The following is a 26,884-nucleotide window of genomic DNA, read 5'->3' as shown; positions in this document are numbered from 1 at the left end:
ACTCACCTGATCATCATTGTCCAGGAGGTGCCGGTATTCAGGCGGGATCGTGTCATCTCTCTCTCCCAGCTTGTCTCTATGTTCCGCCTTAGCTCTTTCCTATACCCAGTGAACAGATACAGTGAATACTCATCTCCACCTTCCCCTAGAGAACGCATTCCAGAGTGTCACGCTCGGCATTCAGAGTACTTTTAAAAAAATCGTTTTATTAGGGACTCATACAACTCTTATCACACTCCATAGAGACATCAATTGTGTAAAGCACACTTGTACATTCGTTGCCCTCATCATTCTCAAAACATCTGCTCTCCACTTAAGCCCCTGGCATCAGCTCCTCATTTTCCCCTCCCTCCCCGCTCCCCCCCATGAACCCTTGATAATTTATAAATTATTATTTTGTCATAGCTTGCCCTGGCCGACGTCTCCCTCCCCCCTCTTCTGTTGGCAGAGGACTTTCACAAGGCAAAGCAGAGAGATTTTGTCTGAAAAGCAGAACAACAAATATGGTCGCCACGGGCTAGTAACTGAAGAAGAAGAAATAAACAAACGCATGCGCCTGGACTTTTCAATTTATATCTAGGAGGCTTCTGCCTATATTTTATTTTCTTTATCCATATATACTAAAAGATATACTTTTTCTGAAACATTTGAGAGTAAACTGCACATATCATATTTCACTCTAAATACTTCTGCCACATCTCCTAAGAATAAGGACAGCATTCTCTGTAAGCATGGGATCATTACCACACCTCGGAAATAACAATTCCACAACAGCCTCCAACATTCAGTCTCTATTCAATTTCCCCAGTTTCATAAAAGCATCTTTCACAGCTGTCTAAGTCTTGAAGCAGGAGCCGGTCAATGCTCTCGTTTGTCTTTGTTCGACCTCACTACCATTGAGTTGATTCCAACTCAGAGCGGCCCTGCAGGACAGAGCAGAACTGCCCTGTGGGTTCCCAAGGCTGTCAATCTTTACTGAGATGGAAAGCCTCATCTCCCCCTCTCGGAGATGCTGATAGGTTCAAATTTCTGACTTTGTGGTTAGCATTCCAACTCATAATCTGCTACACCACTAGCTGCCTGCCTATTTTAATTGGATATAAGTTATTAAATAGTTAACCTCAGAAACCAAGTGAGGAGATAAAACCCAAGGGTAAAATATAGGTGCTGGCCTATCCGGGGGTAATAGCGACACCTTTGACTCCTACCAGCACCCCTGGAGGGCGGCACAAGGAGCCCCTTTGGCTGGATTGGTTGGCTGCTGGGAGGCAGACGATGAAGCCATCCATCCCTTCCAGCAGCTTGTCTCTTTGGGGCTTGGCTGGTGGGTCTCCACCGAGGCCTCCACCCACCAATCCCCCCTGCCCCAGCATGGGAGTAAGGTTTTAACTTTCTGCATCATTCTAATTTCATTTTTTCCCAAATATTTTATGTTCCTGTCAATCCTCCTATGGCAACAACAGAATCAAGACCTAGGAGCTCTGTCCATAGTCTGCTCTGGGGGCACGAGTCTGACTGGTCAGGGAGTTTGGTCCAGGCTCCACCCTACTGCGCCGATTGCTGACACAGACTCTTTAGTGCTGGACTGAATATGTGGATTTAATGGTGTGTGCCTTCCAGACACATCTCTATGTCATCTGAACTCCCGGTCCAGTACGTGCTTACTGGGGAGGCTGTACTCAGATCTAGCTCTGCCTGTGGGAAAGCTGCTGGGCGAACATCTACTCAATAGTGACGACGGCCCTCGCCTACACAGAACCTGGGGACTTGTCTATGCAGTGCCCTGCTACACAGAGCTAAGGAAAGGGACGTGGAAGAGCATAATCGTGACCAACGAGCCAGGTGGTGCTTTTCTGACAGAAGAGTGGGATCCCCCACATAGGACTGTGACCTGTGGGTTTCACAGCCTCGGTGAAAGTAAAATGCAATGCCGAGCAAGGTGAAGGGAAAAGGGAGGCTGCGGTCATTGGCCTCCGACAAAGTCGGGGTGCTCGTTTTCCTTTGCAGTGGAATCTAGGGGAGTAGATACCCTTCGTGGGTCTTTCCATTTTACCTTTACTTTATCCTCCATTGGTTTGTTCTCATCTGGGTCAGGCTCCCTCTGTCCCAGGCTGTCAGAAAGTTTTTCCAGGGCATCATCGAGATCGTTACCGTCACCTTGCTAAAAGAGAGTAAGTGATTCGGATTGAGCCACAATGCACCACCGGCAAATCCCACTGAAGCCCCTTCTTTTGAGGAATAGGCTTGGGTCCCTGTAAACTGAAACATGGGGGCTGAATCAGGGGGAGACCAGACCTGAGAGAGAAACACCAGGAGGATGAGCAATGCACCTGTCTCTCTGGCTAACAGGCTTCTCTCCAGGCCTGCCCAGGCCTGTGACGCCTGGTCCAAGGCTAAGTGGCAGGGTCAAGGGTCATGCTCCAACAGGTTAGACTTAGAGCATAACCATTCGACTGAGAGAGATTCCAAAGGCAAACGAACCAGTCAACCCCTCTCCTTAGAAGTCAAACATGTCTATCAGACTGCATCTAAAATTTGCTGCTGTGAGAAGCTAAGAAGCAGGACCTTGCAGTGGAGACCAAGGGTTTCCTCCCCTTGGGTTTTGTGGGTCTGGGTATCCCCTGATACGGAAGGGTGCATTTTACTAAGTACAGCAGGCCGTGGGAAGCCAGTGAGCTCAACACTGCCCTCAAATCCTTCCTTGACCACAGCCCCCAGAGACCATCGGTGCGTGAGCGCAGAGGGCTCAGAGGACTTCCGAGGCTCGCCGGGCTGGTGGGGACCTCTCTCTGCCATCTCAGGAAGCTCACGGAAGCTGCACTGAGCACTGAGATGGGAGCTGAGATGGAGGGAAAGCTACAAGCAAACCCTCCAGGGCTACCGGAACCAGTCCAACGGAGGTCAGTACTGAAAGCCCCTGTCGGCTATTCTCTGTCTACTGTCTGACTCAGGCAGGCGATGCAGCCCCCGTGCTTCCCCTTCGACTGTGAGCGGTGAGCAGCAAGGCATGGGACCGAGGCTCGTCAAGTGCTCAGGAGACAGCAGAGGTTTACAAGAACACTTGCTCCTTGCTAGCACATCACGTTGTTATTAATATGCGTAGTACCTTGCAATTCTAAAATGAATATTTTAAAAAGTATTTTTTAACAAAGTCCATTCCACATATTCCAGGTGCACGTGTGGCAGAGTGGTTATGTGCTTGGGTGCTGACCGCAAGAGGAGAAGTTCAAAACCACGAGCTGCTTCACAGGAGAGAGACAGGGCCCTGCCCTCCCCTGAAGAGTCGCCCTCTTGGAGACCCACAGAGGCAAGTCTACTCTGTTCCCAAGTTCATCGAATTGAAAGTGGCTCGATGGCAGTGAGGATTTTTTAGCTATTCTGAATATCGACTTCCGTCTCTCTGAATTCAACTAGACTATGTAGAGTGCTGCCATTACGCAAGGCTTATACTGGGCGCTGTCTGCCAGGCCATTTCCAATGTCTTCAGAGGTCGTATCCATGGTGAGCCGATGCTGTCAAGGGCTCTCCGTGGAAATGAGGCTGCTTTGTTTCGGAGGAGGCCGAGAGCAAGCTAGGAGAGACTGAAGTCACAGGGGACTGAGCACATCAGTCCCTCCCTCCCTTCCTCGTCACACTCACTCATTGCCTTAACAGGATCTTCCCAGGGCCTGCTGAAGCAGCTTTTCCTTGTCGGGGCACTTGTGTTATCTGGCTCCTTGACAATATCTCTTCAAATGTTTTCACTCTATGTGATACTGCTGGTAACCGAATATTGCTGAATGTCCCCAGCGAAGAAGACTCACGTGAGTTATGTGAGTCAATTGTGGTGATTTGCTCTTTGATTCCTAAGTATTCTCATTTAACTGAAGCCTTTTGCCTAGTTGTAATGATATTCTCACATCATTAACTTGCTCAGTAATTATCATCATGCATGTATGTTACAAATAAATATTACTAATAAAAAGTTATGGCACTGTTACAAAACAAATGCATGGGAAAAGTGGAGGTGTAAACAAACCAGAGACTTTCATTGCTAAGGGAAAAACTCACTGCCGTCGAGTCGATTCCAACTCACAGTGACCCTACAGGACAGAGCAGAACTGCCCCTGTGGGTTCCCCAGACTGCCTCTTTACGGGAGTGGAACGCTTGGGTGTAGCCCCTAAGGCAGCCTGACGCAGGTTGTTACTGGTAGTGCCATCGAGTGGGTCTGACCCATGGCAACCCTGCGCACACAGCAGAAGGTGCCGCCTGTCCCGTGCCAGCCTCAGCTCGGGGGAGAAGTGCTGACCAGGGCAGTAAGCGTATCCACGCTGCCCAGGCTAATCCCGACAGCCTTCCTTGGTGCGGCATTAGGGCAGTCCTCTCTGTGACATGAGGATTTGGATCCCCGGGGCTATGTTTTCTCGCCTTTTCTCTCTCACGCACACATTGTATTGGTTTCCCTGGAGTCCACAGAGGAGCTACCCCCGGCCCCACCTGGGCTGTGTTGTCTGAGCTTCAGGACAGTTTCAAAGGATCCTGAGGTTCTAAAGAAGGTACATCTCTTCAGAAACTCAGACTGCAGCAGTAAGCAAGCTTCGATGGGACATCAAAAGGCCAAGCAACATCACTGATTTCCCCCAAGCCACTTCACTTCCATCTAGCAAACCAGTCCTGGGTGCATGGACCCACCCCAAGGCGGAGGGGTGGTCGGGGCAATCCCTCCTTCTTTGGATGTGCTGTGTCATGCGTAATTAGGCATCACAAGCCTGGGCTCAGGACACGTGGATAACGAAAGCAATATTGATGCTGAGGTTCTCCTAGGACGAGCATGACAATGACAGGCGCTGGCTGGTGGGCGTGGGAGGAATCCAGGGCTATCTCAGGAGAGGCTACACGTTTTGCTCGGTTTTGTGTAGTGGTGGTGGGGAAAAAGGAATTACACGATGGCGGGTAGTCAGTTATAGCATGTGCCAGGAAAATCATAGAGGAGGAGAAACTGAACGATCCCCAAAGTGAAACTATTGTAAAAATCTAAATACTTGTGTGTACCTTGCTGCACTTCTGGTTTTAATCAGGCACCATTCTTACCCTTGTCAGATGAGTGTCACATACTTTCCCAAACATCCTTTCAAGGTCCTTGGTTGTCCCCCAAGTCCCTAACTGGTGCTCACCCTTCTGAAAGACAAGGGATCCCTAGTGATGATTTGTTGGGTTTTCTTTTCCCTAAAAGGGTCCCCTCTTTTTTACCTTGGGGATTCTTCCCCAAGGAGTCATGTTGCTGCAAAGTGTGTCCTAGTCTATAACAATGGTAGTGGAATCATTATGAAAAGAGTAGGAAAAATGGTTATACGACTTAAAAGAATGTACTCAGTGTCACAGAATTAGACACCCTGGAATTGGCATATGTTTTGTTGTACACATGCCACCATGAAAATAAGCAACAACAATAATAAAGAGAGGCTGCTTACCGGGGGCCCCTGAGGGGGTGAGCCCGCAGAGTGGGTGGCTGGCACAGGGGGTTGAGAGACCACTTCGGTGATGACAGCAGAAAGTTTGGCATCATCGATTTTCTTTGGTAAAAAAAAAATTAAAATTTTTTCAGTAATACATTGCATATAAAATGATGCCCCAAATGTCATCACTTTAATATAACTGGTTGAGATAGTTTTTAAATTATTATTATTAATCATATTGGAGTTTACAGATATTACAACAATCCATAATTCAATTAGATCAAGCATTATTGTACAATTGCTGCCACCATCAGTTTCAAAACATTTTCTTTCTTCTTGAACTCTTTGATATCAACTCCCTTTTATCCCCTCCCTCACCCACCCTATCCCCCAGGAATCCTTATTATATCATATATTATTATTTTTACCTTAACTTACACTATCCAATGTATCCATTCACCTACAATTCTGTTATCCAATCCCCTTGAGTGGGGTGATACAGTCATCATTGCTATCAGCTCCCCCGCCCTCCCCAGACCCTCAGGGAATCATTGCTCCCATTATATTTCTGGAGGGTTATCTATCTTGGTTTTCATGCATTGAATAAGCTTAATTATACAAATGAACATATGAAGATCTAACACAATTAATGAGGTAGAACAGGGACCATAATAGTGAGGGGAAGAAATATTAACTAGCTAGAGGACAGCTGTGTGTTTCATCAGTGCTAGACTTCACGTGGGTATGCTTTGTCTCGATCCATACGAAGTATCAGGCTACATCACCTTCAAGACAATTCCACCCTTTCTCTTACATGGTGTCCTCCTTCCTATGCCGATGTGCGACTTCAAAGTCCCATGTGCTATTATACTGCTGCTGTTTCATATTCCTAGGAATATTACACTGTACTTCATATTCATATGTGTTACTCTACTGGCTGCCCAGCCATCTACTGATGCAGAGCTCCACGGTCTAGTTACACATCCCCTATTGTACAGTTAAGTGGGTGCAGCTTTTTCGGCTTTCTCTGTCACTGATTACTCTGGACAATTTCTAGAATTTCTATGGTGCAGGCTTTGTTCTGACAGACTGGCCTCTCAATGCTCTGCAGAAGCCATCCTGCCACAGTAATGCGAGGACATGCCTGCGTCCCTCCGGCCTTGCTTCCAGCATTAGATCATTATCAGGTAGTTTTTTATCTCAATCATATAATATAGAGATAAAGTGTTAGAAAGCTATTGTTTAAACTATGTGGTGTATGGTAGGAGTTTTATTATCTTTTTCTCAAATACATCTAAGAGGACATAGCTGTTTGCTGTTATTTTATATCCTGCTGTCTTATGGTGTTTTTCCTGCTTGTTGAATGAGTAAATGTTTAATTTTGAAAAGTCTAAATGAATTGAGTAATTTGCTATGCCCTACTCATTAGTCAATTTTACATTTATAGATATAAGTGGCTTTGACTGATTTTCATAGGACACTCTTTTTGGAAAGCCATCTTTTAAAGGACAGTTTATCACATGGGAACGCTGAGCATTAAACACATAAAGAAGTTATGTTTATATGTCTGATGGAAGCTTAGCAATAGTTCTACTGTTACTTCTTTTGTTTTTATTAAGGGTCTCCAACTATACAGCTTTATAATTTATTTAGGACACTTCTTGGGACATTATTTTCTTATAACTTGACTGTTCTTTCTTGCTGACCCTTATAGTTCTCAATTTGAATATCAATCATTTTCTTTGTAAGATGATCTTTACCATATTTGCCAGTGCTTTCAGACACACAAGACCTTTATAACAGACAGACAGACACACTGACATTTTATGAGATCCAACTAAGGATTCTCAACTATTAATAATTTAGCTGACCGCCTCATGCTGATTGTCATATTATTCTCACTGAAAAATGGAAATGTATTTTATTTGTAAGGTTTTTTTCCTTCGCATTTGCTGGCATTTCACCAAGAGTTATTTCCAAAGAAACATCGCTGCCGTTTACGTAGAACTGCTGAGTCCATCTTCCAGCATGCTGACAGCTGCTCTCGTTTGGATGGCTATTGGGTTAAATCTTTTAAAAATTTAAATTTAAAACTCAACAAACAGATAGGACTGCTCATCTTTTTCGTTGTGGTTGTTAAAGGAATATTTGGTAGTAAGTCTGCCTCATGAACACTGCTTTGTCTGCTTCTCCTAGATTCTCCCTTAGGACATCTTATCACTGATCTTGAAAGTCCATCTTGAACTGATCCTTGATTTCAGGGTTACCGAGGGGGACATTTACATAGTTCTCTCTTTAAATTACACGATGCTTTTTCTCCAAAGTTCTCGGACTTTACTCCAAATAGTCTTCTATTTTGACCATTCAACTTGATTTTTCAACCTTATTAACTATAGCTTTTACACACTCAAATGTTTCCCTCTGCTGGATAATTGGTTTTTCTAAGAGCGGGAATTTAGAGAAGTTTTTTTTCCCTCCGTCTCTGCTATCACTGCACTTTATCTTCTTTGTGTGGTCAGGGGAGCACAAATAAAATTCAAAGCTGTATTTTCAAAATGTTTGGATTTTTAAAAGGGAAAAAAAAAAAGCAAGCAACCTTACTATTGTTAATACTATTGACAGCAAGAAGGAGGACAGTCATTAGGGACGTGTTCTGCACCCCCCAGTCTGAGCAGAGGTTTTGCTCATCGCTGTAATATCTGTAACAATTGCATATTATTGGGCTACTGTTTACAGTCTTCCTGCGCTGTCTGCACTAGGCTGCAGTCTGCTGGATGAACAGTGGAAGGCCATGGGATGCAGAGAGGGTCTGCTGGGGGCAGAGGCAACGTGCTTCCAGAGGGGTGTGGGGAATGGTTCCCATGTCATTGTCCACAGATGACTCTACAGTTTGCTTTTCAGCTAGCTTCCAACAACAAATTCAGTAGCTGAGGAGCTGGGTTCCTGTAAACCAGTAACACATGCCTCACTCACCAAAAAAAAATGGCTAGACATCTGCCAAACCTCTCAGAGGCAGATTCTCCTGTGAGGGCTCATCTGTTTATTTCATACAGAGCTCAGCTCTCCTGGGAGAAGTTTGGAAAATGATACGTTTTACAAATATTCTCTGAGAAATAATTTTAGGTAAACTAAAATTCAAGTATTTTTCCTGAAGCTTTGCTCATTGGTCCAATTATTCAGACTGTTGAAAACAACCAGTGGGCCTGACAGAATCCTTGGTGGGTCAGGGATCCTTATCTGTGATGCAGTCTCTGTGCCCCCACGTCAGAAGCGAAGTCACAGGTTCCATTTACTTCTGCCATACCAAGTGTCGGGAGGTCAAATATGATCCAGACTTACTAGAGGTGGGGTGTCCTGGGGACCGGAGAAGTCTTCAGACAAGGCATCGAGAAGGAGGTCTTCATTCATGGACTGAAAAACCAAGACCTGCATCAGCAAACATCACCTGCCATTCCGGCTCCTATTCAAAATAAGGTTCCTAGTGGACATGGTAAGGAGCCCTTGGTGGCTTGGTGTTTACCCTTTGCCTTTCATCCACAATGTCAGCGGTTCAAAACTACCAGCTTTTCCTCGGGAGAAAGACAGGGCTTTCTACTCTGATAAAGAATTACAGTCTAGGGCTCCTCATTTTTTCCCTCCCTCTACCACCGTCCCTCCCTCCTGAACCCTTGGTAATTTATAAATTATTGTTTTTCATGTCTTACACTGACCGATGTCTTTCCCTTCACCCACTTTTCTGTTGTCCATACCACTGGGAGGGGGTTATAGGTAGATCATTGTGATCCATTCCCCGTCTCCCGCATTCTTGGTCCTGAAGGGTTTATCTGTCCGGGATTCTCTGTGTTTCCAGCTCTTATCTATACCCGTGCACATGCTCTGGCCTAGCTGGATTTGTAAAGCAGAATTGGGGTCATGATAGTGTTAGGGGGGTGAGGGGGGGGGAAGTATTAAAGAACTAAAGAAAAAAAAGAATTACAGTCTCAGAAACTAATAGAGTTTGCTGTCCTACAGGGTCACTATGAATCGGCACCAACTCGATGGCAGTGAGTTTGGTTTTTGTTCTAGTGACATGTTGATAAACAAACTAAAGGAAAGCTCAGTACGTATTGAATCACCCACCCAGAAAGAGAGACTTGAGAAAACTGGTTTGCTTACTGGGAGCTGTGGCTGGGGTTCCTCTGGCAGCGGTGGTTTTCTCTCTTTATCCTGTCCGAGGAGACAATGAAACACAATGAAAATAAGCCAACATGACATGGAATCATTTCCTATCTTCTCGAAGTTTCCTTTGGAAACATTAAAGGAGACCAACAGCTTAGGAGTGGCCTCGTTTCAGGAAAACCTCTCAACAGTAAGCACGTCAGGTGCGTGCTATGCTGGGGAAGTGCACAGATTAGGCATGGCTGTGACCTCAGAGGGAGCTCGGTGGTGTGGTGCGTTACACACTGGGCTGAGAACCACAGGGTTGGCCCTTCGAAGCCACCAGTGGCTCTGCCGGAGAAAGATGAGGCTTTCTACTCCCATAAAGATTTACTCTCAGAAACCAATAGGGGCCTGTGGGTTTCTACCTGTCTTGCCCTAGTCTATCCTGTCCCAGAGCACTGCTAGCAGCTGACATTCATCGAGTGAGCCTCCGAACGAGTGCGGGGGAAAAACATGTGAACAGTCAGGTGATGACGGTACACACGGAACCGCAGGGCCACGGGGAAGAGTCAGCCCCTCAGCCTGGCATGTGGGCGTGGTAAAGGCTGTGTGCAGAAAGCTAACACATCAATCATGCGTACAACTAATACGTCTCACCAATGTGCCCAGCTCTGTACTGCGTCCCCACTAGAAATTCAACAGTAAATAAAACAGGCAAAGGCTCCTGGTCCCATGGAGCTTTCCTGTGTGCGGCGGGGACGGCGTGGGGGAGTGCAGGTTCTGAAACTCACGACTAAGATTGTCCAAGCTTCAAAATGACTCTGAGCAAAGGTGACCAGATGCCCCGCTTTTTAACAAAAGTCCCTATTTTTGGAAGGAATGCACGGCAAGCTAGGGAATACGGTTTTCGGCTGCCGTGTGGCTATTTCCCCAGGATATGAGTTTTATCAATGGTGTCCCGCTTTACCAATGCTAAAATCTGGTTACCTTACTCTAAGGTCCACTTTGGAGGTTAAAGCGCAGAATCCACAAAGCCTTCCAGGCTTTTTATAAAAGATGGCTTATCAATTACACAAAAATAAACAAGCACAGGCCATCGATATGGAAAGTTCTACCAAGAAACTAGCTGAGGTGTATTGTTAATTGAAATGTGGAGCCTGCTCACCGAAAGGGCAGCCGTTTGACCCGACCAGGAGGCGGGCTGCTCCTATGAAGACTTAGTCTTGAAAACCTTGGGAGCGACTCTGCGCGGTCCTATTGCGTCCCGCTGTTGGGAATCCCGTCAACGGCAGCGGGTTGTACTGAACCGCGAGCAGGTGCGATGGCTTAGAGGCACCGACTGCTTCTCTCTGACCGACAGAAACGCCGTCATTCCCTTTTCCACCTGCTCTGCAGGTTCCCTCGCACCATCTAGTCATTCTTAAACTAGCAGGAAAAGCAGAAGCCAGACTTGTTTCCCATCACCCTTCAACCACAGAGGCAGGAAATATCCAAGTGCTGGGCGGGGGGCTGGGTTTTGGGTAAGCCTTGGCCTCCTAACGGCAAAGTCGGTTCAAATCCACCAGCTGCTCCTTGGGTGAAAGATGAGACTACCTGCTTCCATAAAGGTTTAAAGCCTCGGTTTACAGTGGGCGTTGGTGTCTGCTTTTTGCTTGGGGCCATGGGAGCACTTTTGTTCCACATTCAAATGCCAGCTGTGTGTTCCTCTCATTTCCCTGTCTCCCCTGGAGAAGGTTTTGGGTGGGTGGCAATGACTTGAGGTCTGCCCTCCATTCTGTAAGCATAATTGATGAGCAACAATACTGCATTTAAACATGGGATCGAGTCAACAGCTGAAAACGTAATAAAGCAGTATTAACACATAATGCTTGAGAAAAGTCCCGAGCAGGGTGCAGCGAGAGCAGAATAAAGTGGCCCTGGAAGGCTAATCACCGCTTACTTAAGAATAGCAACTGAAGTGAAGAGAGGGAAGGAGGAGGTGACCTAGGAGGGACCAGCTTTTGTCACACAGAAAGTTGGCACAGAGAGAGACATGGCCTTAAGAGTCCTTACAACCAAAATCAAACCCACTGCCATCAAGTTGATTCCAATTCATAGCGACCCTGTGGTACAAAGCATAACGACCCCTTGGAGTTCCCAAGGCTACAAATCTTTATGGGAGCATACTGCCTCAGCTTTCTCCCAGGGAGAGGCAAGTGGGCTCAAACTGCTGACCTTGTGGCTAGCAGCCCAATGTATAGCCCGTTTCTCCCCCAGGGCTCCTTGAACCCTGGGCAAAGCAACATACTAACACATCCAAGGTAATATCAATGTCAGCATCTCATGTGAATTAACTTTGAGACGCAAGAAGGCAGCAGAATCAAAGTATTCAGAATCATGTCTTTTCATTGAGGAGAACTCCGTTTAGTCCTTCATGCCAAATAGAGACTGGTCTCATGCCAAAAAGAGCCCATTGGAGACTCCTGTATTATGAGTGACGTAGAAGCTGAATAGCCTTCTAGCAGCGGCTCACCATGAGCATGGCTGACATCCACTCTAGTGTTTAGGTGTCTGCCTCGCCACGGGGCTTCACTACAGGATTCAGGAGAGTCTGCGCACGTCACCTGTTCTTCAGAATGTGCACATTTGAAATAAAGGAAATGGGCCAGCCTACCACCGTGTTCCATGTTAAATGGATTTTTAAAATTTATTTCAGCTTATCCCTGAGTTACATCCCCCCCCGCCACCTTAGAGGGGATGGCTTTTCTCTTGACATAAAATTTTCTAATTTTTCTGCTATTATAACAAACCCTGTATTGGAGTAGAAAAATAATTGGGCAGCTTTGACATTAGATTTCTTCCACCTAATGTCTAAGTGTAAAGCTACTTGGACAAATTTCAGCTTCATAGCTGGGGTTCAAGGAGATTTCTCAAGGAGCTCGGGTGGCATTGCCAGGCCAAGGCTGGGCTGCTGACCACAAAGTCAGTGGTTCAAACCCACCAGTGACTCCAAGGGAGAAGGATGGGGCTTTCAATTCCCATAAAGATCCACAATCCCTATGTGGGGTCACTGGGAGTGAGAATCAACTGGACGGCAGGAATTGGATATGTGGGAGCTGATACTATTGGGTGTTCATATCCCAAGATTCTGTTCTGTGTGTACAGATTCAACAATAACTGAAACAAAATAGATTAAAAAAAGCCTCCCAGCCCATTTACCTTGGTCTCTTCTAATCTATAATCAGGGGGAATGGTTTCTTCTTTTTCACCAAGTTTTTCCCGGCTTTCTTCTTTGGTTTTCTCCTGAATAAAAATTATTTTCATTGTTAATATTCCCCCACCTACTGATGCTTCTTTAGGTTCAACTTACTAAGCTAAATATGCACAGTAATAGAGATAGTGACTGGGCATGTTTCTTGGGAAATTAAAACAACAACAACAAAAACACCTAACTTATGGAGGGGGAGCAGATAAACGACAATGGTTTGCTAGAAGTTTCTGAGCTGTCATTACCTTGACTTTATCCACCACAGGCTTTCCATCTTTGGGATCCGCTTCCCTCTTCCCCAGGCTACCAGCCAAGGCTTCCACAGCAGCGTCTGGCACTGCGCCCTTCTACAAGTACAGGAAGGGACATCCTTAGTAGGTAGTGAATCACTCCTTTTGAAACACGTGCTATCAAACAATGCAGGAAGCGTGCCTTTATCCCGAGCCTAGATAAGAACCACATCACCTTCTAATCACCTTACTATCAACTGAAGGGAAACCTTTACCAAAAAAAATTCTAAAATGTTAAAGAAGTAGAGCACAAATCCTCCGTCCCACAGTTAGAAGGGCATGAGGTCTAACCCATGGTTGGGTTCAGAAATAACGAAGGACATGCAATGAGGCCTCACGGAGAAGCTGACGTCAGAGGAGGAGGAGGAACCGATCTTGTACAGAGGGCCCAGAAGAGATTTTTACTGGGCTGACAAGACTTCTTCCCAGCTCTCCGTGGGACAGCGTGGCATGCTGCGGGCAGAGGGGGCCAAGCTGGGTCTGCATTTTCTGCATGGGGCTTCTACTGGGCAAAGTGGACTGGGGCCTGGGAGGTGACTCTGCCAGTGACCAGGCACTTTACAGTGACCCCACAGCACAGAGGACAGCTGTCCCTTTGGACTTCCAAGGCTATCCACCTATATAGTGCAGACAGCCTCATCTTTCTCCCACAGGGTAGCTGGTGAGTTTGAACCACTGAACCTGTAATTAGCAGTCCAATGCCTAACTAGGGCTCCTTTGCTTTACTCATCAGTGCCTTATAGAATCAGGTTACTGGTTTGTGAGCAGTTGTTGGTTATTTTGTAAAGACTAGACTAAAAAGTCCATCCCAGACCATGGGAAGTACCGTTCAATATGCTGCCATCTCTGTTGAGTGGTACTGGATTTCTGTATCCTAACACCCAAATCCTTGTCTGGGTTTTGCTACAACAAAAGGTTGAAAGTCTCATTCTTATCACAGTTGGCTATGATTTCACAGTGAGTAGCTATTGAAATTGTAGAGTCAAAGTATCTTCTACTTAAATATTTTAACCGAAAATTGTTTTCCCACCAAGCTGCACTTCAGAAGCAAAGCTTGCCTCTGCGGAAAGAGAAGCAGAGTGGAAAGTAATTTACTGCCATCTGGTGGCTGGACACTGCATCAGCTCTCCTCACCAAACTACCAACTCACTGCCATTGAGGCAATGAGGACGCCCTGGGACTCTACAGGTCAGGATAGAGCTGCCCCTGTAGGTTTCTGAGACTAGACTTCTTGGTAGGAATAGAGAGACTAGTTTTTCTCATCTGGTGTCTGCCTGGTGGCTTTGAACTTTCGAACTTTCACAGTGAGTACCCACTGTGCCCCAAGAGCACAAAAAGTGCCTGATAATCTAAGCGGTTTAGCCATTTAGCTAAAGGGTGAAAGTTGACCCTGCGAGCAAATCTTAGCCAGAAAGAGTTGCTGTCTGGTCCTGACTCCGCCTTCACACACACCTTCTGTGTTCCTCCACGCACTGCTTCCCAAAGCATGGCCTTTTTTCAAGGATCCGGGTAAAACAAGTACAGAAAAGTCAAGAGAAGGGGCACTTTTAAGAACAAACGCACCCAGAAACAGCACCCGCGACCAACACTTCCATGTCTGTAGGATTTCATGTTCTCCCTGGATTTCCTCAACACATTTTCTTTTTATACAAACAGGAATGATGCAGGGAGCATGCACAACTCTCTGTCACTTCACTCACGAATCTTCCAGCCTTTCGCCTCCCCAGCTATCCTGCCGGCCTCCCAAGGGGGTCATAATCCCCAAGTGACTGTAACCTTGGCGGCCATCGCTGCAGTTGGCGAAGCAGGGCCCCAGAAAGGAGGTTGGAAAAGAGAAAACAAGCGTTTCACTTCTGTGTCAATCCGAAGTATCTTTTTCTCAGCTGGCCTAAGCAAGCCCTCTGGGCGCTGGCATTCACACATGCGTGCTACATTCACAGAATGGTGGATTGGTCCTTTTGATGCTAATCAACTGCCTCTGATCCTGTTTCAGCCAGCTAAATCTCACAAGTCCTCAGATACACAAATTATAAAAAGAAAGAGGAAGACAAGAAATGAAGGAGGAAAAAGGGCTGGGAACCCAGGCAATTGCCCTTCTTTGGTCGGAAGGCAGGAGCCCTGGGGGCATAGTGGTTACACCCTGGGCTAGTAAGCACAAAGTCAGGAGTTTGGAACCACCAACCACTGGGAAAGAGAAAGACGAGGCTTTCTACCCTGTAAAGAGTTTCAGTCTCAGGAACCCACAGGGGCCCTTCCACCCTGTGCTCTGGGCTTGCTGTGAGTCTTTATGGCTCAAGGGCACTGAGTGGGGAGGAAGTCACGGAGAGTCAAGTTTTCTACAAAGAAAGCCAGTGGAACTTCCAACAGGCTTAAAAGTTATAGAAATGGTAGAGTATGAGTATCCACAAACAGCTGAGGAGCTAGAACAAATGTCCAGAGGTGAAAGAACAACAGAGTTTATAGCAATTTAATTGAACATTTAAATCTAGCTGACTTTCTGGTACATTCCTAAAAGCCAAAGAGATAGAGTAGCTATATAAGAGATATAGTAGCTATATAAGAGATATAGTAGCTATATGAGATATAGTAGCTATATGAGAATTTAAAAAATCTATGATGCCAGATTAAAATGGCTTTTCAAAACCCAGTGGAATGTGTGCAGGAGGAAGAAAAGAACTTTCCCAAAAATATCCTCAATGGCCAAGTGGTTACTCACCAAGGTAGCCGGCTTGGCTGGTGCTGACTGAATAGTGCACATCGAGGCCCGAGACACCGTCTCTCCCACAGGAGCTGGGGCAGGGTCTTCAGCTTCCTTTAGAAAGAAGCAGGCACTCTGAATGACCGTGTCAATAACTGGTTCCTGTAGCACTGAGCAATGGGGCACCAACAATGCACCTGCTGACTCTGACTTTCTGAAATGCCTAGGGATCTGTTGAGCAGCAAAGAAGTCCAGGCACACGGAGACCCCCCCAGCTACCCTGATCCCCATCTAGAGTCATCTTTCCCTTGCGGTAGATCCCCTAGCCTCTCTGAGCGCCGGCAAAAGAAGGTGGTGCCCAAATTCCTTAGTCACAACTTTTCCTTTCACATGGAATGGGAATCTCCTGGGTTTGAAGACTTACATGACCACACATGTGCTTGAAAGGGGGTCATTCTGAGGGACAGACAGGGCGGAGAGTGCAGTCTTGAGGTGAGAGACATGGCACCTTCCCGCCAGTCACAGAGCAGGCCAGAGGAAGGGCTAAACAAGCATTGCTAGAGGGGTAATGACAGGACAGGGCCTCCCATTTGAGGATGAGCGGATTAAAGGGGGGTTTTACTTGCAGGGTCAGCTGGGGAAAGGATGGCCCCCAGAGAAGCCAGGAGAAAGCGCAGACATGTAAAAGGAAGACCGAAAGGGCTTCTTAATCAACCACGTCACGCCACCCAGGGCTTGGCCTCGTGTGTTGAAGATTACACGAAAACATTTTAAACACCCCCAAATTAGAGATTCATTTTTAGGAACATACTTCTACTTTCTTCGTTGGTGTGGGTGGTTTTTCTTTACTTTTAGAGGGCTCAAATGCTTCAGAAAGTTCAGCAATGAGTTCTGATTCACTCAGGAGCTGCATTAGGAGAAAAAACTGTATATTAGAAGTGACTAATTTTAGGTAGTAATATAAAAAAGTTGAAAAACATTTTGTTAACATATAGTAGATATGTTTTAGGATTGAAAACCAAAAGCAAGTTTATGTGCATCTGAAAACCCCTATACTTAATGCCAACACATTTGATTAAGTAGCTAGTTTAAAATAAGGGATATTTTTCACTTATCAGTGTAGGACAGCAACGTCATGAAACACTGAGCTATGAAAACATTAGTGGTTTATAGAGGCAAACCCAGAGCAGCTCTGGTGCTGGGTTGCTAATCACAAGGTCAGTGGTTCTACACCACCAGCTGCTCCCCAGGAGAAAGGCAGGGCTTTGCACTCCCATAAATCGTTATGGTCTTAGACACTCAGAGGCAGTTCTACCCGGCAGGGTTGCTAAAGGTTGGCATCAGCTTGACGGCAGTGAGTGTAGTCAAGACTTTGTCTAGGACTCAAACTTCAGAACTTTTTTTTGTTCAAATGACATAGTGCATCCTTTCCCAACGATGACCTGTGCTGCATGTTTCTGATGTGAATTTTGGTTTTGCGTTTCTGTGCCTCCCAGTGGCATCCTTCCGAATAGGCTGGAAGGAACAGCAAACAACTTAGGGCCTATCCTCCTTTCCTGTGTTCTTGGCAGCAGAGTTCTACCACCTTTGTTCTTCCAGGGACGCCTATGGAGGCTTTGCCTAATCACAGGGGTTAACCAATGACGGACGGACATGGTGACTCAGAATCTGCGCCCCAATGTGGATGGTTTATGTTTGGAGGCCCGGCGCTGCTATTTTCTAGTCGAATGATCCTGGGTAACCTCTTTAACCTCCCGGTGTCTCAGTTTCCTCACCTGCAGCATGAGACTAGCAATGTAGTCCTCCGCACCCGACACAGTGCCACGGACAGCACGGGATGGGCGTGTTGCTAATTACTGTTATCGTCACAGGCCATTAAGATGGTTGCTACCCACAAAAGGCCCAACAGAGACATTCGAGTCTTTGACCCCATGGTTAGGAGCGGGCTCTGCCAGGGCTAACGACATAGTTTTGAGAGCCATCTTGACATCAGCAACTGGTGTCCAATGGGTTCTAATCAGGCTAGTGACAACGCGTGGGGAATCTAATCATGCAGAATGTTTTTAGAGACGTCAGCCAAGTGCTACTGTCAGAAGCTTCCAGAACGTCTCCATAGCAAAATCCGCCCTGCAAAGAGTCCGTCTATACGTCTCACTTCTCTTGTGTTTCGCGAATCAGGTCACATGTGTTGCCTAACCTTTTCTTTTTCTTCGGGCTCTGGCAATAGTGGTTTTCCATCTTTGTCCTGTAAGTGAAAATGAAAATTTACTAGAAACAAGCATTTTGTTTTCATGTCCCAGAAGGTATCTTTCAGCTCGATGGGCTCAAACATAAGAACAGATGTGAGGCTGGTGGAAGGCCAGGCAGTGTTTCGCTCTGTAGCACACGGGGTCCCTGTGAGTCAGAACCGACTTGACAGCACCCAACAACATCCCCCACCACCACCTAGACTTTGGGGAATTCCAGGGCACGCGAAGGGAGTTTGTTTTCGCTCTTTGAGTGAGTTTGTGGTTCACGTTTACCATCTACTTAAGCACGAGGACAAGGAATTGGTATGCAATACAAACGATTACACATCTCCAACAAGATGTTTTTGCTGATTTAGTAGCTTCTATGGCCAGTTAAGTAGAGACAGCTGACAAATTTCACCGAATATGTTTTCATTTACATGTTACTCGAAAAAGAAAGTTTCCACCCATTGGAAAGGGCAATGAGAAAAACAAATTATTTGGCAAGAAAGACGCAGCTATCTTAATGAGAGATTAAAACATAAGAATACACAATGGAAGGGTTAAGGGGATGAAAATCATCTCTAAACTATTTGCCAGCTTTCAGATATGAGGTTCCATAACTCTGAATATTAATAAAAATTAAAAAACTCGTTATGCAGCCATCCAGAGCCATTTAAGAGTCGTCACAGCTTTCCTTCACATTTATACATGTCTGACATAATTTAAAAGGATAATGGCAAGAGTTAGTGCAACATCCTTAAACCCAAGCCACTGGCCAAACTCCCTTCATTGAGGAGACCTGCCCACTGCTCTCAGCAGCCCTGCTGGTCCCGTGGTTCAGACTCAGCCCGAGCCCCGAGGCCAGGCACACACACCCTAGTGCGTCCGGGGGGGAAAGACCTGCAGGTCTGGGTTAGCCCTACAGGCAAGTTCTACTCTGTCCCATTGGGTCACTCACCATGTGCTGGAGTCTGCTGGATGATGACGACAGGTTTGAGTTTGCTATAAAGAGTTGAGCATTTATATCCCCCGTTAGAAGACTTACCATGCTTTTAGCCATGACAGGCAAAGAAAACTTAGTCCTAAATAGGTCCTTCTGCTTTAAAGTTGAAGTTAAGATCTATGTCCATCACAGCTAATCAATGCATCCTTATACCTGTGAGTATTTTAATGGCTACTTGGAACTCGGGCAGATACACACGCTCTGTCAGTTGACCTAACTGTCATGGGCAGGGACGGCTTCAGAGTTTCCAGGGCTGCTGCCTGACCCATGACAGACACATGCTCAGCCTCCAGCATAGGGAACTGACCGCACACGAGGCGAATGCACACGCTGCCGCGGTGCCCATGGCGCAGACGTACCGTGGCTGGTTTCAGTCTGAACTCAGAAGGAACTGTTTCTTCATCTTCGCCACACTTTTTCAGTTTCTCCTCTCTGGCTTTTGCCTGACGAAAGGGAGAAAAAGGGCACGGTCACTGGGAGAATGCGCACAGGCGGAAAGGACACCTCTTCTCCCTGTGCTTCACAGGAAGGCCAGCTCGTAGAGAAGACCGGTTCAGAGAGAAGGTGGCTGTGTGGAAAGCAGTGTGGGCCGACTGCCAAAAAAACAAGGAGGGCTTCCTGCTCTCTGCACTCTCCGTGTGCTGTGATCGGGGGAATAGTCTTTCTCCAGCTGGGCTTGGTTAGCTGTAAAACGGGACTATTGGTCATCCTTATTATCAATAGCTAAGAAGATGGACAATGGCTGCGAATCGGCGTACCAAAGACAGACCAGGCAATCTGTACCTGGGAAACCCTGCCGGTCAGGCCGCCTCTGTCCAATGGGGTCCACAGGAGTCAGAATCGACTCCCTGGCTCACAGCAACACTCCTGGTTTAGCTCAGTGACTTGTAAGGATCTCCAGAGAAAAGAAAAGATCCTTGGGAAAACACTGAACCTCTGCACAGAAGTACGGTGCAGTCATTTTCATGGCCTTTACCTGCCCTGGTGGCGTAGTGGTTACGTGCTGGGCTGCTCACCACAAGGCCAGCAGTTCAAAACCACTAGCTGCTCCGTGGGAGAAAGACAGGGCTTTCTACTCCTGTGAAGGGTTATAATATTGTAAACTCACAGGTGCAGTTCCACCCTGTCCTATAGGTGGCTATGAGTCCGAATTGACTCGCTGGCAGAGTTTGCTTTGGGGTTACCTGCCTTTAGCATTGAGGTTATTCATGAAGGAATGCTTACTGTCAAGTCAACTCTGACTCATATCAACCCCATAGGGCAGAGTAAAACTGGCCCTGTGGGTTTCCTGGACTGTAATTCTTTATGGGAGTCACAAGTCTCATCTTATCCCTATGGAGCAGCAGATGGTTTTGAACTAATGACCTGGAGTTCAGCAGCCCAATGCATAACCCACTGTGTGACCAGCACCCCTAAGGAGTAGGAGGAAGAGGGGTGTGGGACCCAACCAATTCTCCTGGTGTTAAACCCAGTTCAGAAAGGAGGGAAGCATCCCTTCACAAATCTTGGCTGGTCTGTGGCTAATGAGTTTTACCTTGTTTGTCAAGACTCCTTTTGATTGCACCAGGACCCTGTAGGCTAGTGAACCACGAACAGCTAAGTGTTTTACAGAGAAAATTGCAGCTCTGCAGTTAATTACAAGGAACCCTGCTGGTGGAAGGGGCCCTGGTGACATAGTGGATTATGTGTTACACTTCAAACCATAAGGTCAACAGTTCAAAACCACAGGATGAAGCTTTCTACCTTAGTAAAGAGTTTATGTGTTACACTGTAAAGCATAAGGTCAACAGTTCAAAACCACAGGATGAGGCTTTCTACCCTAGTAAAGAGTTAGTCTTGGAAATCCACACGGGCAGTTCTAGTCTGTCCTATTGGGTCACTCTGGGTCAGCATTGACTCGATGGCTGTGTGTTGCTAATCACCGGCCTTCGAGACGCTAAGCTCTGCATCTAAGCAACCGTAAAGTTCTATCACATAGAATATTCTGTACCTGTACTAAGGAATGGATTTAAATTAAAGAGCTGATGTGCCTAACGTGGTGGGAGATTTCCTTGCATCAGCACACTTCAATCGATTTCACAGCCTGTGCCAGCAGCTCTCAGTTGATTGCTGGAAGGGATCTTGATGACACAATAGTTAAGAGCTCAGCTGCTCCCTGAAAAGCCAGCCATGTGGACCCAGCAGCCACTGGGGGACAACAAGAACTGTCAATCTGCTCCCAGAAGGATTGTGGCCTAGAGCACTGCAGGAGGCAGCTCTACCCTCGCCTGCAGGCTCCCTGTGAATTGGGAACGGCTCGATGGCACACAGTAACACCGACTCATCAGTTCACTGATTAACACAGTTACAAAACGATGATGCCCTTTAACGAGCCAGTTACTGTCCTAGGCTTTGGAAGTGTACTTCTGTTCCTCTTGATCTCAGAAAAAGAGGAATCAATTCCCAATTGTACTCTACTCCATCGTGTTTGGCAAGTGCTATCAAGTGGCTGTAGTCTCCAATCTAGGGATTGGTCAAGTTTCCAGCCCAAACTCGGCAACAGCGTGCTCCCCGAGGCTCAGGCTTGTGGGCCGTGGGAGCTACAGGACAGCTCGAGCCTTTCTTTCCCTTGGTGATCTCTGGGTCTGTCAAGGTCCCTTCCCTGTGGCTCGTACACAGTAGGCACTGAGAAAACGTGTTCTGCACTGAGACATCACTCAACTAAGCAGTCCCTCCCAAAACACAGGAGAGAAGCATAGTGCAGTTTCACTGACAAAATAAACATGTCTGTCCCCCGTCTCTGAAGCATTATACAGTGTTTCCACAGAAAGCCATCTTGTGTGGAATGTGGACGCCGGTGGGAGAGTCCCACCCTTGGTGAGCCTTATCCCAGCCTTGGCTGTCATCAGGTATGAAGACTCTGCCGGACAATCCAGAGAACCGAGGACTCTCCCTAACCAGCCATTCTGTTTTGACGGCAATGGAAGAGGAAGCTGCCGGAGGCGGGAGGGTGGAAGAGGAGCGTTCGCGTGGCTGAGAGTGGAGGGCTTTCTGCTGCTCCGAGCTGTCTGAGAGGAGCTAACACGTCCCACGCATTTCTGTGTATCCCCAAACTGCTCACAGAGTGCTTTAAACCATCTCCGTGGGTCCCTTGTTTTACTGAGCTGATTGTAGTTCCTTTGAGAGTCTTTCTGCCCAGAACGTAAGTTTCCATATTTATGAAACTGGATCACCCTAATTCTCTACGGAGCCTGAGTCCAATTCACTGAGGCTACGCGAGCCCTCTGGTGTCAGAACCACGACTCGGTCTCTGATTTGCCCTCCTGACTTTGCTAAGACCGCTCACTCTGTCCTTGGGCCACAGGCTTTCCCTTTGCTGCACCAGGGGGTGCACCTACACCTCCCACTGTGCTCTCAGAAGAGCTGCATTTCCCCCCACACATTACTTGGTCTGGGAGGAGCAGGGCGGCCGCTTCTCCGGATCCTCCATGCTCATCTTCACGAACCCTGTCATGCCCCACTGTCACCGGTAAGCCTTCGAGGAAAGTAGAAGATAGAAACTGGCCCATTTGGACCAGGGTGATTCCAGGCTCAGGGAGAGCTTGCTGGATGTCTGAGAGACTCACTCTCCCTGGCGACTCAGAACCAGGAAGTGACAACAGAGATGGTGGCATTGTGACAGCACCAATTATGAGCACGCTTCCTCCAAGCAGATAGGTGGGGCCCATGAGGGACCCTCCCTGCCCCCCAGGCTTCTACTGCCCACTGCTAACCTGTCCTGTCCTCAGCACAACTCTCTGCTTCCCTTCCCCACGCCCCCATCTCCCCAGCATGTCCTCCAGAAGTCTGGGCTTTACCCAAACACGCATCATCTATATTTATATTCCATATACATTTATCATTACATATATAGTATCGGGGGATTGCTCAGAGCCAGCAGGGACTGGGTGGCAGGGAGCTGGCTTTTGAGGTGTCATACACCATCTAAGAGTAAAACGTCTTGTACTAAATATAAGCTTGCTCGGGCTGACAAGGCAGGTTAAGATCTTGAAGTAATCATACTTGATTTTATCGCGATTGGACTCGTATTTTAACATCCACATAATAAAAGAGGGGCCTCCTATCTCACCTACTTCCACCTCCACCTCTGTACAAACAGGGACCACCCAGAACCTTCTAAAATATCAATGCCCCACTTTCGTGACAGCAGACACACCTTTCTGTTTTTCCACAGGCCCTCGACGGCGTGTTACCTTGTTCAGTCACGAGTCAGTCAGGCTTTGGCCAAGGAGACTGGGGTTCATTTTAAATATTAGAACACTGGATGCTTTACCAACAAAGACTCTTCTCAGTTGCTGGTAGACTCTGAGTGCAAGACAGGATGCCGAGCCGTTCATTCTAACCTCCGGCACATATTGTGTGAGAACTTCTACATTTGAGCGCTGGAAACTGCAGGACAGCTGGCTGCAGCCATCCTCGTACGTACCTCATCCACTTCCTTCAGGGAGCTGAGGTCGAGCTCGGGCTCGGATTTCCGGGTCCCCAGCGAAGCAGAAAGGGCATCAAGCGCTTGATCGCTCATTGTGTCCTGCCAAAAATTAAAAACGCGGAGCTTTAAAACAGAACATTTCCTCAGATTCAACAGTCTTGGTTCCTATTGGCGAAATATGCATTTTAACTAGACAGCGTGAATTCTGGTGTGGGGAAATAGTTTAGGAAGAAGGGTGCTTGGAAAGCTAGCCAAAAAAGCAAAAGAACTTACCAGTGAGCGGTAACGGGTGGAGACAGATCTTTACAGAGACAGTATGCACGGAGGCAAGCGCCAGCCCTTCCTTAGCAGGAAGAGTTGTAACCATACAGTGGTACAGTAAAAAGCCTTTTATCAGAATAAAAGCTCCAGGTAACAGCCTTTCACAACACCACTTTCCTTTCTCTAAAAATGCTTCTCTGAAAGCCGCTCTGGGCAGCCCTGTCCTTGGGCAAAATGGCCGTGCAGGGCAGCAGGGAAACCAAGTGGCTGCTTCCCTCTCTCTCGTCTGCAGGCACCGAGGCTGGTGGCTGCAGGGACGCCCACTCCCAGGGGTGTGGTGCTGCTAACTGCGCCCCAGTCCGCCTGATAAAACCAAACTGTCCACACGAGCAGGGGCGAGGCAGACGCACTGACACACTCTGCCCCTGATCAGCAGGCCACTGTCTCTCGATGGGACGCAGTTTCTCTCACAGCCCCCAGCTTGTGGGGGAGCACCCCGTTGGGGAGCTTTGAGAAGGAAGTCATAGTTTATTGTGAGTGACCAAGAGGTGCAAACAGTTAGCACTCCGGGCTGCTATTAAAGGTTGGAGCTTCAAATCCACCCAGCAGCACCCAGAGACCTACTTTTGAAAACCAACAGTCACTGAAAATAAAAAACCAAAAGACCGATCACGGACCACCCAGGGGAGCACGGGTCTACTCTGCTGCGGAGTCACAGCTGTTGCTGTTTGGAGGTGCCCGTGAGTCGGTTCCGACCCAGAGCCCCCGTACCCCCCAACAGAACGGAACACGGCCTGGTCCTGGGCCAACCTCACTAGAGCAGAGAGGTCAGCACCAATTGATGGAGGCAGAGGAAGACACGTGGGGGACCGCAAGGGTTAAGGGTGACCGAGGTGAATGCTATTATATACACACAGACACACACACACACACACACACACACACACACACACACACGGTGGCAAAAGTAGTTAACAACCCCCCCACCAGGGAACCGCAGATGTAGGCCTGGCAGCTAATCAAAGGTTGAAGATCTGAGGTGACCAAACTGCTGTTCCTCTGATTTCCCACCCTCCTTCTGTGTATGGTAAGACACACACAGTATCACGAGACAGCCTTGTTTCACCACCAGAAAGTCTGTGCTGAGTGACTGCTGAAGTCATGCTCGAGCCTTTCCCGACACACACCAGGCCCGCTGACAGGCACCCGCAGGCCCCTCCCCAGGCTCTCTGTCGCACAGAGATGCTGCCCACTGCTGGCAGTGCCCTGTGGCATGGCCCGAAAGAGCCTGCCCGCCCCAGGAGAGCAGCTCCTGCCCGGGAAGCAGGGGCACATACCTCCTCCACCTTCCTCTTCTTCTCCAGGGGCGGGGCAGCACTTCTGATGACCCCGGCTGATTGCGCCTTCAAAACCTCTCCTGTGGGCTTCTAATAATAAAATACAAACGATCAGACATCCGTGGAAACTAGGGATCTCTAATTATCACAACTGATGTCAGTGGGTTCTGAGGTGTGCCACACCACCCACTCACCCACGCTCAGCTAAGACACTGAGAGCGATACCTCTTTCTCGGCTTTTTCCCCGCCAGTGGTAGGGGAGCTGCAGGTGAAGTCGGATGACAGGGCGTCTATGGCCTCATCGGGCCCCATGGGTTTCTAAAGACACAGGCACAGGGGCTGTCAGACTCAGGAATCATCAAGTGCAAGAACAGGTTCTAAGCCCAGCCAGTGAAGAACGCATTGACTTTCACAATCCTGTATTACCAAACCAGATATGCCACTGGGAGAAGGCAGCTAAAAGCCCATTGTTCAGAAACACAAAAAGCAAACTCACTGTCCTTGTGTCCATCCCAACTCATGGCGACCCTACAGGACAGGGTAGAACTGCCTCTATGGGCCTCTGAAGCTGCAAAAGTGCTCAGGAGTAGAAACCTCCATTTTTCTCCCAAGGAGTAGCTGGTGGATTTGAACTGCTGACCTTGCAGTTAACAGCCCAGCGTATGACCCTTATGCCATCAGGTTTCCATAGTGTTTGGAAGGGAATGGCTATTCACTAAGTACTACTTTTCCTTCCCCTCTTTTAAGGCATCGTGTTCTATAGTGACCCAATAGGTAGGACATGGTTGAATTGTCCCTATGGGTTTCTGAAACTACCAATTTTTTTTTCATTAAAAGATCATTTTATTGGGGGCTTTTACAGCTGTTATAACAATCCATAGATAAATTATATCAAGCATATTTGTACATATGCTGCCATCATTCTTTTTTAAACTTTGACTTTCTATTGAACCCTTGGTCTCAGCTCCCTTGATAAATTATTATTACTTTCATATCTTATACTGACCGCTGCCTCCCTCTGTCCCGGGTTTCTGTTGTTCGCCTCCCTGCGGTGGTGGTGGTGGTTATGTGTCAACAAGGTCTCATCTTTCTGGAAAGGAGTGTCGGTGATTTTAAACTGATGCCCTGTGGCTGGCAGCCCAATGTGTATGAGTTGGAACTGAACCAGTGGCAGTGAGTTTGTGTTTTGGAAGGTATTGAATATACTAGGATGCTCTTATGCTAATTTTATTAATATTTGTTTTATGCAAATGCTTTCTTTGCTCCAGTCGTCTACCCACTAACAAAACTCTGTATGAAACTAAGACACCCGATTAAAAAGGAAAAAAAAGAAGCCTATATCTCAACAGGAACCACAGAATAGTGAAAAAAAAACAAAACCCCAAAAAACCAAAACAAAAACAAAATGAGGAGCTGATACCAAAGGCTCAAGTAACTAATGTTTTAAAAATGATGATGGCAACATATGTACAAATGTGCTTGACACAATGGATGTATGTATGGATTGTGATAAGAGCTGTAAGAGGCCCTAGTAAAATTATTTTTTTAATTGTCAAAAAAAAAACTTCACACCTACCTCCTTTCTCTTAACAGACAGAAATTTCATGTATTGAAATATGGAATTTAGACTCACTGGGATATAGAATCAATAGTTTGTTCAAAGATATCAAAGTGTGGTGAAGAAATTAGATGGTGCCTGGCTATCAGATGAAATAGCGTCTGGGGACTTAAAGGCTTGTCTCCAAACAAGCAGCCATCTAAGTGAGATGTCAA

General features: G+C 47.1%; 1 protein-coding gene across 5 annotated transcripts in view; it reads right to left on the bottom strand.

The window, feature by feature from the left end:
* Positions 1–26,884, bottom strand: part of CAST (calpastatin) — a 121,138-nt gene that overhangs the window by 9,746 nt on the left and 84,508 nt on the right. For all 5 annotated transcript variants that reach the window (XM_075541302.1, XM_075541304.1, XM_075541303.1 and 2 more), the window contains 14 exons: positions 25,337–25,429; positions 25,112–25,201; positions 23,511–23,612; positions 19,405–19,488; positions 18,009–18,056; positions 16,623–16,718; positions 15,830–15,925; positions 13,069–13,170; positions 12,775–12,858; positions 9,592–9,642; positions 8,776–8,847; positions 5,452–5,553; positions 2,054–2,161; positions 7–99 (listed from right to left, as the gene is read on the bottom strand). In XM_075541302.1, the coding sequence (XP_075397417.1) occupies positions 7–99; positions 2,054–2,161; positions 5,452–5,553; positions 8,776–8,847; positions 9,592–9,642; positions 12,775–12,858; positions 13,069–13,170; positions 15,830–15,925; positions 16,623–16,718; positions 18,009–18,056; positions 19,405–19,488; positions 23,511–23,612; positions 25,112–25,201; positions 25,337–25,429 (1,221 nt within the window). The remainder of the gene's footprint in view (positions 1–6; positions 100–2,053; positions 2,162–5,451; positions 5,554–8,775; positions 8,848–9,591; positions 9,643–12,774; positions 12,859–13,068; positions 13,171–15,829; positions 15,926–16,622; positions 16,719–18,008; positions 18,057–19,404; positions 19,489–23,510; positions 23,613–25,111; positions 25,202–25,336; positions 25,430–26,884) is intronic.

Source organism: Tenrec ecaudatus, chromosome 2 (assembly GCF_050624435.1).
Source record: "Tenrec ecaudatus isolate mTenEca1 chromosome 2, mTenEca1.hap1, whole genome shotgun sequence".
NCBI classification, from domain to species: domain Eukaryota; kingdom Metazoa; phylum Chordata; class Mammalia; order Afrosoricida; family Tenrecidae; genus Tenrec; species Tenrec ecaudatus.
This window is presented reverse-complemented; position numbering and strand designations above follow the sequence as displayed.